Below are 16,563 nucleotides of genomic sequence, written 5' to 3' on the forward strand. Positions count from 1 at the left end.
ACCAGCATAGAGTCGCTGTAAATGCTGATCGCGGTTGTACCTATTTCTTTGGCAAGTCACAACCCGGCGAGTAGGGCCTCATATTCTGCCTCATTATTGGTCGCCTTAAACCCGAACCGGAGAATACCATGAATTCGAGCCCCTTCGGGGCTTACAAGGAGGAGATCCGCACCGGCTCTTTTCCTGTTCGATGACCCGTCGACGTAGAGGTTCCAGGTCGACAGGTTCTGCATATTTTCTTGCACGATCTCGCTGGGCTGTTGCTCGCTCGGGAGATAGGAAAATTCTGAGATGAAGTCTGCAACAGCTTGGCCTTTGATGGTTGACCTGGGCTTGTACTTCAGGTCGAATTGGCTCAGTTCCATGGCCCATTTGAGCAGCTTACCCAAGGCTTCTGGTTTCTGGAGGACCTGCCTGAGGGGGTAGTTAGTCATAACGTTGATTGTATGGGCATGGAAGTAAGGTCGCAGCTTTCTGGACGCGATCAGCAGAGCAAAGGCTAGTCTCTCCATTTCTGGATACCGCATCTCGGCATCCGATAAATGCTTGCTTGCATAATAGACTGGCCACTGCGCCTTTTCCTCTTCCCGCACTAAAGCTGCGCTGATCGCGAACTGAGAGACGGACAGATAGATGAGCAGGATTTCCTGTGGAAGAGGCTTAGAGAGGAGAGGTGGCTTCCCTAGGTGTTCTTTTATACTCTGGAATGCCTGTTCGCATTCGAGAGTCCATTCGAATTTCTTATTCGCCTTCAGAACATTGAAGAATGGTAAGCAACGGTCTGTCAGCCTTGATATGAAGCGACTAAGTGCCGCTATCTACCCATTTAGACTCATGACCTGCTTCTTGCTGGTCGGGCTCTCCATATCGAGCAGGGTCTGAACTGCTCGGGATTTATTTCTATGCCCCGCTGATTAACCATATACCCTAGGAACTTTCCCGACGATACTCCAAACGAACACTTGAGAGGATTTAGCTTCATTTTGTAGAGTCGGAGAATGTCAAACATCTCAGCGAGATGCGTAATGTGTTCTGAGGTGACCTGGGATTTGACCAGCATATCGTCCACATAAACTTCCATTGTCTTCCTGATCTAGTCGAAGAACATTCAGTTGACCAACCTTTGATAGGTCGCGCCCGCATTCTTGAGACCGAAAGGCATAACTTTGTAACAGTATAGCCCCCAGTCCGTAATGAAGGACGTATGCTCCTCGTCTGGCCCATACATCAGGATCTGATTGTATCACGAGTACGCATCCATAAAGCTTAACAGCTCGTGCCCCGAGGTGGCATCAACGAGCTGATCGATTCTTGGCAAGGGGAAGCTGTCTTTCGGGCAAGCTTTGTTGAGGTCGCTGAAGTCAACGCAAGTCCGCCACTTACCGTTTGGCTTCTTTACCAGGATCGGGTTGGCAACCCAGGTTGGGTACAGAGCTTCACGAATGGATCCATTTTGGAGAAGGTTCTCCACTTCTGATTTTAGTGCGGCGTACCGCTCCGGATCCATCGCTCTTCTTTTTTGGCGAACAGGTTTGGCTTCACTGCTGACGTTTAGGGCATGGCAAATAGTGTCCGGGCTGATCCCGACCATATCTGCATGCAACCAGACGAACACGTCAATGTTTTCCTTTAAGAAGCTTACCAATTCAGAAGCGAGTTGAGGGTTGAGACAGCTTCCAATCCTTAACACTCGGCTCGACTCGGCTCTTTTGGATCAACCGAAATTTCGAACAAATCCTCAACCGGGGCGCTGGGGGGAATTTCTTGGATTCGCGGATCTATGTTATCCTCCGCTGGACTAGGCTGTGGCTCGATCTGACTGATCGCCATAGCCTGGCGAGGCACACATCGCGAAATGCCCTTTCCCTTGTCTGCCATCTGCACCGCTTTTACATAGCATTCGCGAGATGTGCTTTGCGATCCGCTTACTTCCCCGATCCCCGTTGGAGTGGGGAACTTCATCTTGAGGTGATAAATGGAAGTGACTGCCTTGAAGGTTCTCAATAGAGGTCGCCCCAAGATTCCGTTAAAGGCTGATGGGCAGTCCACGACCAAAAATTCGGTAACCCTAGTCACCTCGTTGTAGTCGCCGAGCGTGACTGGTAGCTGGATCGTTCCTTTGGGGATCAAGTGATCCCCCGTAAATCCATAGAGAGGTATCGAGGCGGGCTTTAGGTCGGCCTCGTCTAGGTTCATTCTATCAAAAGCAGTCTTGAACAGGATGTTCACAGCGCTCCCGTTGTCTATAAGCATTCTGCAGACATTATGGCACCCTATTAGGGGCGTGATCACCAGAGCGTCCTCATGAGGATGGTGCAAGCGAGCTGCTTCCTTCTCGCAGAAGGTGATCGGTTCCTCCTTTCTAACCTTTTGAGGTCACTACGAAGTGTTCATCACCCTGATCGGGTCATGATATGCTTCGCGAGCGTACCTTTCCTGTGCTCCTCGCGTGTTTCCAGCGAGGTGCGGACCTCCGAAGATTATGTTGACACTACTGTATCCGCTGCGATCACGACGCTTTTTCTTTTGCTTCCCTTGGCTCTCTTTTGGAGAGTCATCAATGTACTCCTTGAAGTGCCCTTTCTTGATGAGCTCCTCAATAGCCTGTTTTAGAGCTCGGCATTCATCGGTGTGATGCCCGTTATCCCGATGGTAGCGGTAGTATTTTTTGCTGTTTATGGCCGTAGCAGGAGTCTTCATTGGTTCCGGCTCACCGAGCAGGCTGGCCTCCTCGGATTTGTCAAGAATGACAGATATGGACACATTCAGCGGAGTGTATTGAGCTCTGTCGCGGTCACGACGAGGAACGGGAGCATAGGACTTTTTGTGCTCGTAACGGGGTTTCTTCCCTTTTCGCTGATCATCAATATCTCCTTTGTGATCAGCTCTCCTATTTTCTCCCCGACCGGACATACTGCTGGAAGTACCGTGATCGCGACGGCAAAGTGCCGCCAACGAATTCTCTATTCGGAGATACTTTTCTGCAAGGTTGTAAAACCCGGTGAGGGAAACATCGTCTTCAGCCTGCAGTTCTTTCCACATGTCGGTTTGTGGCCGAACTCCAGCTATTATGAGTGTTCGGATGGACTCTTCTGGAGCGTGAGCGACCTTGTTGAGTTCCCTGTGGAAACGGTCGATGTAAGATTGTAGGGATTCGTCTCCTTCTTGCCTTATGTTGCTGAGGTAGCTCAAAGGCATCGAAAACTTCCGATTAGCTTGGAAGTGCCGTAGGAATGTCGTGCTCATCTGAGGCCACGAACTGATTGATCCCGCTGGGAGTGACCTCAACCACCGCTTGGCGTGAGAAGTCAGCGTCACGGCCAAACAACGGCATTTTGCAAGATCTGAAACCTGGTGGAGCTCCATCAGGTCGTTGAACTCATATAAATGATCATGCGGATCATGGTTCCCATCAAACGGCCGCATATCGGGCATTTTGAACCCCAGTGGGAGTGGAGCAGCTAGCACTTCGGGAGAGAAAGGGGATGCAGAGGCGACCTACGCCTGTTCGTTTTGCTGCTCCCTTAACCTGTCCAGAGCTCACTGTAGCTCCTCAATTTGTGGTAACGGAGCCAATTGTGGGTTGCTTTCACCCATGCGAGTCCGGCCTTCGCGATTACTGTTCAGGAGGGTCCGTAGGTCAGATTCCTCTTCGCCTCAACCGGCATTTTTGGCCGCACTCGACACACGCTGGCTAGAGGCGTGTGAAGGCGATGGATCATGTGGGGCATTTTCACGACTCTCGCGGTGGTATGAACCGCCCCGCGAGGTGTGGGGACCACCCACATGATAACGATCGGGATCGTTTTGCTGGCGGTGATAAGAATCATCGCGCGTGACATTTTTGCTTGGGTTCGCCTGCGATGTGGCATGGGACTACTCGGGATTCACTTTTTCGCCGAGTCTCAGCTTTACCGGCACCCTGCTCGGGGCATGATTTGTGCTCGCTGGTCCCTAGGGGCCCGTAGGCTGACCTTTTGCCACTTACTTGCCCTTACGTCTACGCGCTGCAGTGCTCGCGGCACGGGCTATTGCCCTTTGCCGTGCTTTTGCGCGACCTGCAGGCGTCTTTGGCGGTTGCACCGCCCTAGCTGTAGTAGATGACATGCCTTGGTCCAAACGGTCCAACCTTTGGTTGACCGTCTGGAGAGTATTGTCGAACCTCTCCAGGTAGTTTCTGATGGCAGGGTCAAGTTGTGAAGCTACCGGGATATCCCCCGCAGCATTTTGCGAAACTGGAACTTCTTCAGTACGCTGATTAGCTTGCTCTGGCTCAGATTGGCGGGCCATTTGCTGTTGTAGGACCAGTAGGTCAAATATTCTCCTGATGAAGGGTAGACACTAAATCAGGCCTCCTTCTAGCGCCAAACTATTGATGCGTGATTTAGACACCAACTAATTGACACGTGTGCAACGTTGTTTGGACAAGGAACACACGTGAATATGGATTATGAATAAGGAATAAATGCGATGAAAGCTTTTAAAGTGGTTCGGATGCTAAGGTAGCAAATCCTACGTCCACTGATGTATATATGGTGGGTCAGGTCGCTAAAGCGGACTGACTTACAAATGATTGAACAGTCAATACAAAGCTTTGTTTAGTGAGAGAGAGAATACAAATGTAAAATGATCGAATCCCTTTAATGAAGGGGTCTTCCTCTTCTTATACCAAGCTAAATGCGTGTAATGATCATTAAATCCTTGGGTTGGTGTGTGTGTCAGGATGTAATCTGGCTTTACGTCCCATTACCCATTTTCCAAGCCGATTTCACGCGATTTGGAGCAGGTTAGCGGACACGTGGGAGCACCAAGGCGTTTGGCAGGCCTGACGTGCGCTTACCGTTCTGACGGGAGCAGGCCACGTTTCGTCACGCAACTCCACGTTAGCCTTTGATTTCTCAGGCATAACACATTTAATTAAGTGTGTATTTTAACTTTTGTTTTTTTACATGTTTAATATTAATAACTTACATTGGCTTTTTAATTAAAATAACAGTAATATTTTTATATTTCAAAAAAAAAAAAAATTCTCTGTGAAGTTAAATATTTTGACCCTGTTGACCCCGCAGCAAATTCGGAAAAGTGATGAACGGAGGATGAAGGATCTCCCGAGGCACAAGAGTGAATAGGCATGAATCTGCACATGAACAAATGGGCCTCCCCTGCAAGAGTCTACAACCTCGTCTGGCCAAGCCTAATTACATTGACACAAGTGAAATTAGTCTTTCATTCGTATACCTATACCCTTTGTCCACTCCAAAGTTCAATTGGGCTTTTTTCAGCAAGGCCCAATTAAGCTTGGCCCTCAATTATTTTCACTTAATTACTAATTCATTAGTCATTTAATTATATAATTAAAAAAAAAACAACGATTCACGAATAATAAATAAAATTACAATTTCAAATTTTACTATGAATAAGAATTTAATATAATTCAATATCTTTAGAAACTGAAAAACTTCTATAAACATCATCATAGAGAGTTAACTTGTCTCTGAAAAAATTAATCAACCCTAACTTTCCTTGTCCATGAATATCTTGGCCTTTCTATAAGCATTCTTCAAGTATCTCTTCAACTTAACCTTGTCAAAATTGACATTTTGGGTTTTCAGATATAAATGCATATGTTTCCAATTTCCTCTGCTAAACGCTTTTGGGTTCGTTAGCACCGTGTCATTAGCCCCATATCTTTCTGCCAAGCTACTTTCCTCTGCTTTAATCTTATACTCCAAATACTCTAATCCCAAAACCCTAGCTGGATTTCTGAAATACGTATCCGATAACCATTGTGTCCCAATTGGCACCACCTGCATTAACACAGAACCCGGACGAAGGAACAAGAAATTTGTCAATGCTGCACCATGCACCCCCAACATTGCATGGCTTGCATGAATTAGCTTGAATGATTCCACCAACGAAGTGTTTCGTGTTGGTTCGAAGATGGTTACATCAAACCCCACCTCCTTTGCCGTCTTTATAACTTCTTCCAGGTTCATAATCATGCGGCCAACTTTAGCATTTCTATTCACTAAAGCCAGCCTAGGCCGTTGGGACGATGGAATTTCATCAGGATCCTGGCTATAAGCATTTTGAAGGATGGCTCGGAAATCAACAAGGGTTTTCGGGTGCGGTAGCAGTTTGGGATTTATGATCATAGGCCCGTGTGATATGAGCCCTACGATCACTGAAGGAAAGCAGTGGGTGAGGTTCTCATTGTCCATGTTGATGATTGGATGGCGACTGAAATGAGCAAGTAATTCTTCATACTTTCGGCTCCACCAATCTTTATAATCAGTAATCAGAAGAATGACGTCGTCTTGATGATGATTAAGGAATATAGAATTGAAGGTGATGTAGAGGGGAATAAAGCCATCCATGAATTCATGGAAGAAATTTCCAGTGTACCCGCCTGTACTGAAAACAACTGCAGGACTATCGTGTGTGACTCCACACCAGACGTCTGGTAAAGCCGAGGAGAGAGTGAGTTCTTTGACCCGGGACATTGCCGTTTTGTCCATTTTGCGAGGGTAAGGTCTGGTTTTTATGAATGAGGATGGTGGAGTCATAATCAAATTGGTGGGATCCATCGAGAAGAATGTGGTAGTGATAGGCTCGAGGAGTGCTAGACCGTTGATTTCGCACAGATCATACACGTTAGAGCGATCACAAGTGATTGTTTCTGTAACAAAAACAGAAAAACAAATCACATATTTTCCAGATTATGAAGAGCGTATGTATATATGTATGTGAAGGCACCCAAATATTAAAAGCTAGCGTATTCGTACCTGAAAACCAGATTCGATCCACGAAAGATGTGAGAGTGACATGAAGAACGAGTACCAACACTACGGAACATATAACTGCTGTTGTTAACTTTGATTTACTCTTCATAATCACTTTCAAAATTGTTAGTTATTGTGGTGAATTTAAAAAACGATGCTACTGGTAAAGCTAATCAGAAACGAAGCTTGATTTATAATCTTAAGAAAATCTGTCAATATGTCAAGTATATATGCTTAAAATCCATCAAACTTCGTTACCTGGTGCTAGTGAAGATGGTCTATGAGGTCTTCAAATAACATTTTATGCAAATAGGCAATAATTATAAGAGTAGAAAATAATTAAAATCCAAAATGCATTAAGAGTATTTCCAAAATCGTTAATCTTAACTAGATATACCTTTGGGATTTTATTACTAATTCTGTAACAAAGCATTTATAATTCAAAGTGTTTCCTAATATAGACAAGTTACTAATTGATTTAGATTACAGTCTATTAATAGTGAAATATTAAGACATTATGGAAGAATTTGGGGTCAAATGGATGGAGTATATACAGTTTGTGTTAACATTGTTTTGCAGCGAGAACATTGAACATTAGTACAAAGCATATGCACAACATTTAAAAAGAGAGCACTGTTGAATAGATTACATTAAAGTATATATTTATTGGCAGTTTTGAAGTTTATTATATTAAACTATCTCTACGTAATCCAGTGGTTCGATAGGGACTCTTAATGTATTACTTAAGAAGTCATAAATTCGAATCACTCATCAATTACTAATAAGGGTAACCATTAAAACTGATAAAATGTCAGTTGAATGTTGTTGCTGGTTAATTACTTTGTTATAAGTTGCAAGTCCAACTAGCTAGTACTTCTGTCTTCAAGTTTCTTCATTCATTTTATTAACAAATATGTAAAAATTACAGAAGAGATCACTTCACTTTGTCTGCCAAATTTCATTATGAATTTCACTTTTGTTAGCCGTTAAAAGTCTTACTCAAACGGCTAGATTTTGAACCAGAGGTTTCCTTGATATTAATTAACCCTCTAAAGTTTCTGAAATAGCTCTGCGCCCCTTATAAGTAGTCAACTGTTATTAAGCTTCCGTCGATTTAAACAGTCCACGAGTAGAAACGAAAGTGAAACTTAAAATAGACAATAAAGAGGTATTATCGTTTGGTAAACATTTTTTTTTTTTTTAAAAGACTTTAAATCCAATAAAGAAAACACAAATTACAAATTCTTCAAAGAAGGAACTCTTATGATGAGGGAATATTAAATTTACCTTATGTATACTAACCAATTTCCTCGTCCATGAATCTCTTGGCCTTCTTGTAAGCATCCTTCAAGAATATCTTGAACTTTACCATATCAAGCTTGAGATTTTGATTCAGATATACAAGCATATTTTTCCAGAGTCCTCCAATAAACGCTTCTGGGTTCGTCAGCGCCAAGTCATTACGCACATAACTTTCTACCAAGCTACTTTCCTCATATCTAATTTTATAATCCAGGTACTGGAATCCCAAAATGCTCGCTGGATCCCCAAAGCACATATCCGAATTCCCCTGCATTCCAATTGGCACCACCTGCATTAGCACAGACCCCGGACGAAGGAACAAGAAATGTGTCAATGCCGCACCATGCACCCCCAACATCGCATGGCTCGCTTGAATTAGCCTGAATAACTCCAGCAACGAAGTGTCTACTGTTGGTTCCAATTTAATCACATCAAACCCTACCACCTCAGCCGTCTTTTTAACTTCTTCCAAGTTCAAAATCATGCGCCCAACTTTAGCTTTTCTATTCATTAAAAGAAGCCTAGGCCTTGTAGTGGGCTGTCGGAACTGATACATTGTGGTATCAGTATCACCTTGACTGTAAGCATTATCCAGGAAGAACTTGAAATCAAGAAGGGTTTTTGGTCGTGGTAGCAATTTGGGATCTACGTTCGAGTAACCATGTGTTATAAGACCTACATTCACTGAAGGGAAGCAATGGGTGATCGTGTCATTGTCCATGTTGACGATCGGATGAAGACTGAAATGAGCAAGTAGTTCTGAATACTTTCGGCTCCACCAATCTTTATAATCAGTGATCACAAGAATAACGTCGTTTTGATGATCGTCAGGGAGGAGAAAATTGATGGTGATGTAGAGGGGAAGAAACCCGTCCATGAATTGATGGAAGGAATTTTCAAAGTAGCCGCCAGCGCTAAACACGATTGCTGGACTAGTGTGAGTGACTCCACAGGAGACTTTTGGTGGAGCTGAGGTGAGAGTGACCTCCTTGACCCGGGACATTGCCTCTTTGTCCGCTTTACGAGGGTATGGTTTGGTTTTCATAAGAAAGGATGGCGGGGTCATGTTGGTGAGGCCTACCGAGAAGAATGTGGCAGTGGTAGGGTCGAGGAGTGCTGGACCGTTGATTGAGCACAAATCATAGTCCTCGTGAGAGCGATCACAAGTGATTGGTCCAGTAGGTGAGAGTTGAGGCTTGATCTTTAACGTCCAGCTTTCTAATTCTGTGAATAAAACATAGAACGAAGCCATATAATCTGTCTCCAAGCTAAATGTTTAAATTGATCAAGAAGTTATTCAGATATTAATAAATGTTAAAATTTTCTGAAATAGTAAAAGCTCAATATATTTGTACCTGGAGACTGGGGTGATGAATCAATAACGGATGTGAGAGTAACATGGAGAAAGAAAAGGAACACGATGAAACATGCAAGTCCAATTGTTTGGCTCTTCAATACTAGCATAGTTGAAGCTATTTAAGCTTTGGATTTTCTTAGGATTTAGATTAAGCTTCGTTTTTGGCATCAGCATATAAAATTCATTCTAGGAATCCTTTGCTTGCTGTATTAAATGTTCTACGGAGAAGCTCTACATGTATTTATTATTTCTAATATACATTAACTATATATCTTTTTTTCAGTTTTCTTTTATTTAAAACTAGACATGACTTTATTTTCTCGCAGTTTTTTATATTATCGTCTTAATTAAACTTAATGGCAATTAAATATGGTCATAATTAATAATTACAGCATAACAAAATTACTTGATTGTTGAACAGTTTCTTTAGCAGCTTAATGTAACATCTAGTTTCTTAATTTTTTATACAATTTCGCCATTTAATACTAGCAGCTAACTTCGCTAATCTAAGCTCGTACTGTCTTAATTTTTTTTTTTTTTACAATTTCGCCTGAGATCTTTCGAAAGATCACCAATGTACTCTTTTTCGATCAAATTTGATTTTCTCTTTACTAACAAAATTTCTTGAAATATTAGTTAAAACTGAAGTATATAACTTTTTTGAGTCCCCTTGATGATAAAAGAACAAAATGAGGATCTAACATAGTCGGTCTCCCAAGAGGAGGATCTAACACGGTCTTCCTAATTCGAGTCTCCACAATGATAAAAGAGTAAGAGAAATATCTAATATGATCTCTCCAGTTCGAGTCCCACGATTGCTAATAGGAGTGATTATTAGAGTTTTTATTCGGTTGATAGTTTCAGGGTTTCAACGAAATTAGTTGAGATAAACGCTAGCTGGCTCAAACACCCCCGGTCATTGAATAAATAAATAAAAAATAAACCTTTACAAAGTGACCAACTATAACTTTCTCCTGGAGTATTGTTAGCTCTGATTCAGTTCAGAGAAGTGTAGAAGAAGAGTAAAGACATTTCATTCAGTAATACAGCTCTTACAGAGCAAAGTTTTACACTTTCTTTTATACAGACTTCAGTAACTTTAGTCTTAACCATAGATCAATTAACTACAGTTCACTTAAACTAACTCTAACTAATTACATATCACATTTAATCTACATTTAACTACAAGATTATACAATATTTAATAGTCCAAGAAATGCCTTAATTAATTGCAAGCAATTTAGCAAATCTGGGTGAGATTCATTCTGGGACTGGACCACAACAATCAACGTCCATATACAAATTAATGCTCTGCAATTGAATAATAATGAAATTACAGATCTACAAATATGTCACAAGTATAAATTCATCCAAAAATTTATCATTTTTTTTATTGTCTAAGAACAAATTTTCACATAAAACTATCTCTCCTTGTCCATAAATTGCTTGGCCTTCTTATACACTTGTTTAAAATATTCTCCAAATCTAACCAAATCAAAATTGACGTTCTGTTCCTTCAAATATATGTTCATAATATCCTCTGACCAATTCTTCCCTCGAAATGCAACTGGGTCCTTTATCAGTAAATCATTCTTATTATACTTTTCTACCAAGCTACTCTCTTCTGCTTTGATCTTATATTCCATATACTCGAATCTCATAGCCCTAGCTGACTTCGCAAAACACACCTGCGCCACCCAGTCGAGCCCTAGTGGCACCACCTGCACGAACACCGAACCCGGCCGGAGAAACAATGAATGTGTAAGTGCTGCACCATGTACCCCAACCATCGCGTGACTTGAATTTATAATCGCATAAGCTTCGTTCAATGGAGTGCCGGGATTTGGCTCAAACACAATCACATCAAAACCTATTTTTTCCAAGACAAGTTTAGCTTTAGCCTCATTATTTATGACACGTCCAAGGCTATCTCTACGACTCACCAACACGAGCCGTGGCCGAACCAACGGAGAATTGTTCTTGGAGGGATGGATTTGACCATGGGAACCATAGGCTTTTTCTAAGAAAGCACGGAAATGAATGAACGTTCTTGAATTTGGAATTAATGCAGGGTCTATATTCATAAATCCATGTGAAATAAGGCCTACAGTGGCAGAAGTAAAACAATGAGCGACGGTGTCATTATCAAGATATATTATAGGTTGCTTACTAAAAGCTTGTAACAACTCTGCATACTTGTTAACCCACCAATGACGAGCTTTGCTGATAACAAGAACAAAATCTTGATCAGGAAAGACTGAACTGATGGTGATAAAGAGGGGAATAAACCCGTCATTGAATTCATGCCAAAAGTTTCCGGTATACCCACCTGCGCTGAATACTAGAGCTGGAACATTGTGTTGAATTTCACATTTTGGCCTTTGTGGGGCTGAGGTTATGGTCAGCTCCTTGATTCCCTTCATTACAAAATTCTCAAATTTCCGAGGGTATGGCCTAATCTTTTCCTTAAACATTGATGGGAAGGTCATGGTAGAGGGACCCTGAAGGAAGAAAGTAGAGGTTGCAGGGTCGAGAACGGTAGGACCGTTGATTGAGCATAAATCATAATATTGATGAGATCGGTCGCAAGTAATTAGCCTTCCTCGCGGGGAGTGTAAAGGTGGTGGAGAATGGTGATCCAACACCCAGTTCTTTGTTGATTTAGATACCAAATCCTTTTTACCTGAAATCACAGGAATATTTTATAAGCGCTCGGTAATATTATACATCAACCTGATAATCATGGTAGGATTTAGAATCTCAAGTAAAATAAACTGTAATATTTTAAATCCAAATAAATTATTTGCCGGTGCAATTAGCCAATTGAATTCAAACACTATATTATAACAATTAATTATTAATCCTGACATGTACACAAATTACTAGAAGCTTTAATAAAATATTATTCCAAAAAGTGTTGAATTGTAGCGATCTACATATTATATTCATCCTTGAAATCGCAGTTGATATTTAAGATTCATCAGATTGATCTCAAACCACTAAAATATTCAGGTAATTCTAAATTCTCAAACACGAAGTAATCACTACAGGGAAGCACGTTTACTAATTAATAAAGCCATGTTCATGTTCAATAAAGAACAAAAGATTTTATAACGTAAGGAGTGAGAAACTGATCAAGTACTTCTTGGGTTGTGAGAAATTAACAACGTGGGGAATGGAGACAGCACATGTAATTCGATAAACACGGAAAAGATAAGTTTGTAACGCATACCTTGATCGATTATCGTTGAGCGTGACACCTTTGAATTCGATACGAGAGAAACGTACTTGCTCTGGAACATGAAGAAGAACACAAAAAAGACGAAGCATATACTCACTGTCGTCAAATTTTGCTTCTTCATCGGATTCTACTGTATAAATTTATAATGATGAATCTTCACTTCACAGGTCATGCGTCTTCCACGAACATGAAATCCAGCGTTTGGCAGACAGTTTCAAACTTTCTTACTGATTAGAGAGTTAATCTTCCTATAAAGAAGAAGAAAATTAAACTGAGATAAAAAAATAAAAATAAAAAATAAAAAAAACAAGTATTCATATATTATAGAAGGGGAGTACCTCTTCTATAATGAAAATTGATAGATGAATAGACAGCCTTTAAAATTTATCGATCTGGGCAAAGCTGTAGATGAATGAAGACATATTGAAAGAGAGAGTTGTGACAAGTGTTGGTCAGCTCTGATGGCTTGCAAGAAGAAATGGAGATGATTGAAACCCTTAACCATTCGGTCAAACATTTACAGCTTTTAAAAACTATCAGAGACACGCCAACTGTTAGTCTCCATGAATGAGGTATTTGCTATTTGTAAACTATATTTTATACGCCCGTTTTGTTAGATCCAAACGCCACTAAATTTTATAAGTGAATTTTGTAATCAACTTTCAAGTTTCAACAATTTTTTTATTATATTTTATATTTAATTAAACAATAAACCATATATTGATGTTGTTTTAAAAATTAAGAAAATATTTTAAAGTAAAAAATCAAACTTTTTTAGATTCTAATAATTAATTTACTAAAAAATAGGAGTTGAAAAGTAGGTTTTTAGGTGTAGATAGCCGGTTCATACAATTTATTGACGGTTTCTAATTATATTATTTATTATATCCTTAATATCTGTCATAACATGTTATATGCCGTAGAACATATGTTATGATTGGAAAATTTGAAAATTTTAATCTTGGAATAAATTATTTTTTGGTTGTATTATAGATAAGATCTACAGCTTTTTTTTTTTTTTTTTTTTTTTTTTTTTGTGTAAGCTTAAAATATAAGATATAAAAAATAGCAACAGTTTCATAATTGTTGATACGAAAATTCATACCAACCAGAAAGATCCGATTAACCTTGGTGAAACCGGAACGGATGTGGACGTGATTACGAATAATCAGCGATGGATGAATGATGAATGCAATAAAGTAAAAGACAATAAAATTTTTAAAGTGGTTCAACAAGGGAACCTCTAATGCCTACGTCCACTGTTCTTGTATTTACTATGAGAGCTTATAATAAGTATTATGTGGAAAATTTCTAACCCTTTTTTCATCATTCGAGAGGGTTTATATATAAGATTTGTATAAAGGAAAAAGCGAAAATAAAGGAATTACAATTGATATGAACTGTAATTCCAATATTCTCGCGATTGGACACTGTGATTGCTTAAAGATTGTTGTTAATATGGTCATTCTTGTAATATCTAGAATCTGAAGTTATTTGGGAATTGATTGAATGATCATTAAGGTTGTTCGCAACTAGCTTATGCTGGGTCGAGCTATATGTCAATGAGCTTATGCTGGGTCAAATAATCGATAGAGGCGGACAGATTCTAGGTCGATCTAATACCTCACAACTCACCAAGCTCGATGGAAAAATCACACAACAATAATATTTTTTGTAGGATAACATTCTTTAATTTTTGTGTAATTTGTAAAATCTCTGTACTCGCATTTTTGGAATCAAAGGAAGTTTCTCAATAATAATAAAAATTTTCATTCAAAACATAAATCTTAACTCTTAACACTCTTTACTGAAAATGTTGTTATAATTAATGCCTTGGCATGTAATTTTGGAAGTCCTGGTGATTCATTAATTCAGAGATAGACCCGCAAGGCCCACAATCAAGGATAATTTTTCGCACCCAAGGTTTGCCTTAATGATCTTTTCCACCCAAAAGTTTTAAATACCACTTTCTGACCCAAGGATTATATTCTTTATACCGAAATACCTTCACTTTCTCAGTCGGCGTTCTGCGAGTTACCAGGAGCCAGTAAAGGGGATTTTTAGAGTAGAGGCCAATGAATCGAATAGTGGTGACCGATTGAATACGCTATTGGAATCAATTGAAAATAAGTTAATAATAGGAAACCTTGGTTTTGCAATCGCTAGCATCGGCAAAAAATTAGGTGCTAGAGTGAGAGAGGTTTTGTAGAAAGGAGACCAATGGTTTAAATGTGGTGACAGGAAAATTTTTGCCTCCGAAATCAACTTTGGATATAACGAAATATTAACTTTATAAGAAAAATGTATTTAAAACTTTTTTTGACTGAAAAGTATCATTAAGCCAACCTTGGGTGAGAAAAAGTCCTTTACTCTAAAAAAAAGAAATCATAAAGTCTCTCTAAATAATTCACTGGAAGTGCTTTAACAAATATAATTTGATGATGAAGTAAAAAAGATAACAATTACAATATCATTATTACAAGAATCGCTATAATTTTGATTGATTTTTATCCCTCCTTGTCCATGAATCGCTTCGCCTTCTTATACACTTGCTTTAAATATTCCTTAAATCTAAACAATTCAAATTTAACGTTTTGTTCCTTCAAATATATGGTCATAATAGCGTCCGACCAATTCTTCCTCGAAAAGCGTTGGATCCCTTATCAACAACTCATTCTTATCATACTTTTCCACTAAGCTACTCTCCTCTGCATTGATCTTATATTCCATGTACTCTAACCCCATAGCCCTAGCCGATTTCCCGAAGCACATCTCCCCCAACCCTTCAAGCCCAACGGCACCACCTGCACCAACACTGAACCCGGCCGGAGAATAATGAATTGTAAGCGCTGCACCGTGTACCCCAACCATTACATGGCTTGAATTTACAACTGCGTAACTTCCTGCAATGGGGTTCTCGGAGTTGGCTTAAATACAATTACATCAAACCCTACTTCTTCCGCTACACGTTTACTTCTGCCTGATTCAAAATAACACGTCCAAGACTACCCTTGCGACTCGCCAACCCAACCGTGGCCGAGCCGCCGGAGATTTGTGCTTGGAGGGGTAGTTTCGTTGGTCGAGGCCATAGGCTTTGTCCAGGAAGCACGAAAATGGGTGAAAGTTTTTGAAGTTGGCATCAACGCAGGGTTTATGGACATAAATCCATGTGATTAGGCCCAAAGCGGCAGAAGTAAAACAATGGTGGCGTTGTCATTATTCAGGTTTATGATACGTGTTTACTAAACGTTTGTAATAAATCAGCGTACTTGGTAACCCACGTATCACGAGCTTCCTGATGACAAGAACAAAATCTTGATCTGGAAAGACTGAGTTGACGGTGATAAAGAGAGGAATTAACCCGTCATTGAAATCATGCCAAAAGTTTCCGTTGTACCCCCCTGCACTGAATACTAAAGCCGGAACATTATGTTGTACTCCACATCTTGGGGTTTGTGGAGTCGGGTTATGGTCAACTCCTTGATTTTCTTCATCGTGAAATTCTCCCATTTTCGAGGGTAAGGTCTAATTTTTTCGCAAAGGAAGGCGGGGATGAGGTGGAGGGACCACAAGAAAGAAAGTAGAGGTTATGGTGGAGAATAGTAGGAGCCGTTGATTGCGCATAAATCATAGGAGTGATGAGACGATCGCAGCTAATTTGCCTCTCTTTGGGGGATTGCAAAGGTGTCCAATTGCTTGTTGATTTAAGTTCCAAATCCTTTTATCTGCAACCATAGAAGTTTAATACCATAATAAATATGATGAAAGGTTACTGAAAAAATGTAACATATGGCACCTTATATTATAGTGCTTGGGGTAGATTTAGAATTTCAATACTCTTGTAGATTGATTTAGAATCTCGACAAATATATAAAGACATA

General features: G+C 40.2%; 1 protein-coding gene and 1 pseudogene across 2 annotated transcripts; both read right to left on the reverse strand.

The window, feature by feature from the left end:
* Positions 1 to 10,806: 10,806 nt before the first annotated feature.
* On the reverse strand, positions 10,807 to 13,191 carry LOC116121379 (beta-1,2-xylosyltransferease XAX1-like). 2 transcript variants are annotated; one of them, XM_031407335.1, is made up of 5 exons: positions 13,021 to 13,191; positions 12,674 to 12,930; positions 11,771 to 12,124; positions 11,638 to 11,664; positions 10,807 to 11,545 (listed from the first exon to the last, which is right to left on the reverse strand). In XM_031407335.1, the coding sequence occupies exons 2-5, from the start codon at positions 12,801 to 12,803 to the stop codon at positions 10,863 to 10,865; spliced, it is 1,194 nt and encodes a 397-aa protein (XP_031263195.1). In that variant the 5' UTR covers positions 12,804 to 12,930; positions 13,021 to 13,191; the 3' UTR covers positions 10,807 to 10,862. The 2 variants fall into 2 exon arrangements, with proteins under 2 accessions (XP_031263195.1, XP_031263194.1); XM_031407334.1 differs by having other exon boundaries at positions 10,807 to 12,124.
* A 1,980-nt stretch (positions 13,192 to 15,171) lies between these two features.
* On the reverse strand, positions 15,172 to 16,221 carry LOC116121369 (annotated as a pseudogene).
* Between the last annotated feature and the right edge of the window lie 342 nt (positions 16,222 to 16,563).

This window comes from Pistacia vera, unplaced genomic scaffold (genome assembly GCF_008641045.1).
Source record: "Pistacia vera cultivar Batoury unplaced genomic scaffold, PisVer_v2 Contig976, whole genome shotgun sequence".
Taxonomy (NCBI): Eukaryota; Viridiplantae; Streptophyta; class Magnoliopsida; order Sapindales; family Anacardiaceae; genus Pistacia; species Pistacia vera.

Bases quoted from the DNA above. Each gene is read 5' to 3' on its own strand.
- LOC116121379 (XM_031407334.1), bottom strand. From the start codon at position 12,803: ATGAAGAAGCAAAATTTGACGACAGTGAGTATATGCTTCGTCTTTTTT. The intron at 12,125-12,673 runs GTATGCGTTACA...CTGTGATTTCAG, and splicing joins CTCAACGATAATCGATCAAG to GTAAAAAGGATTTGGTATCT.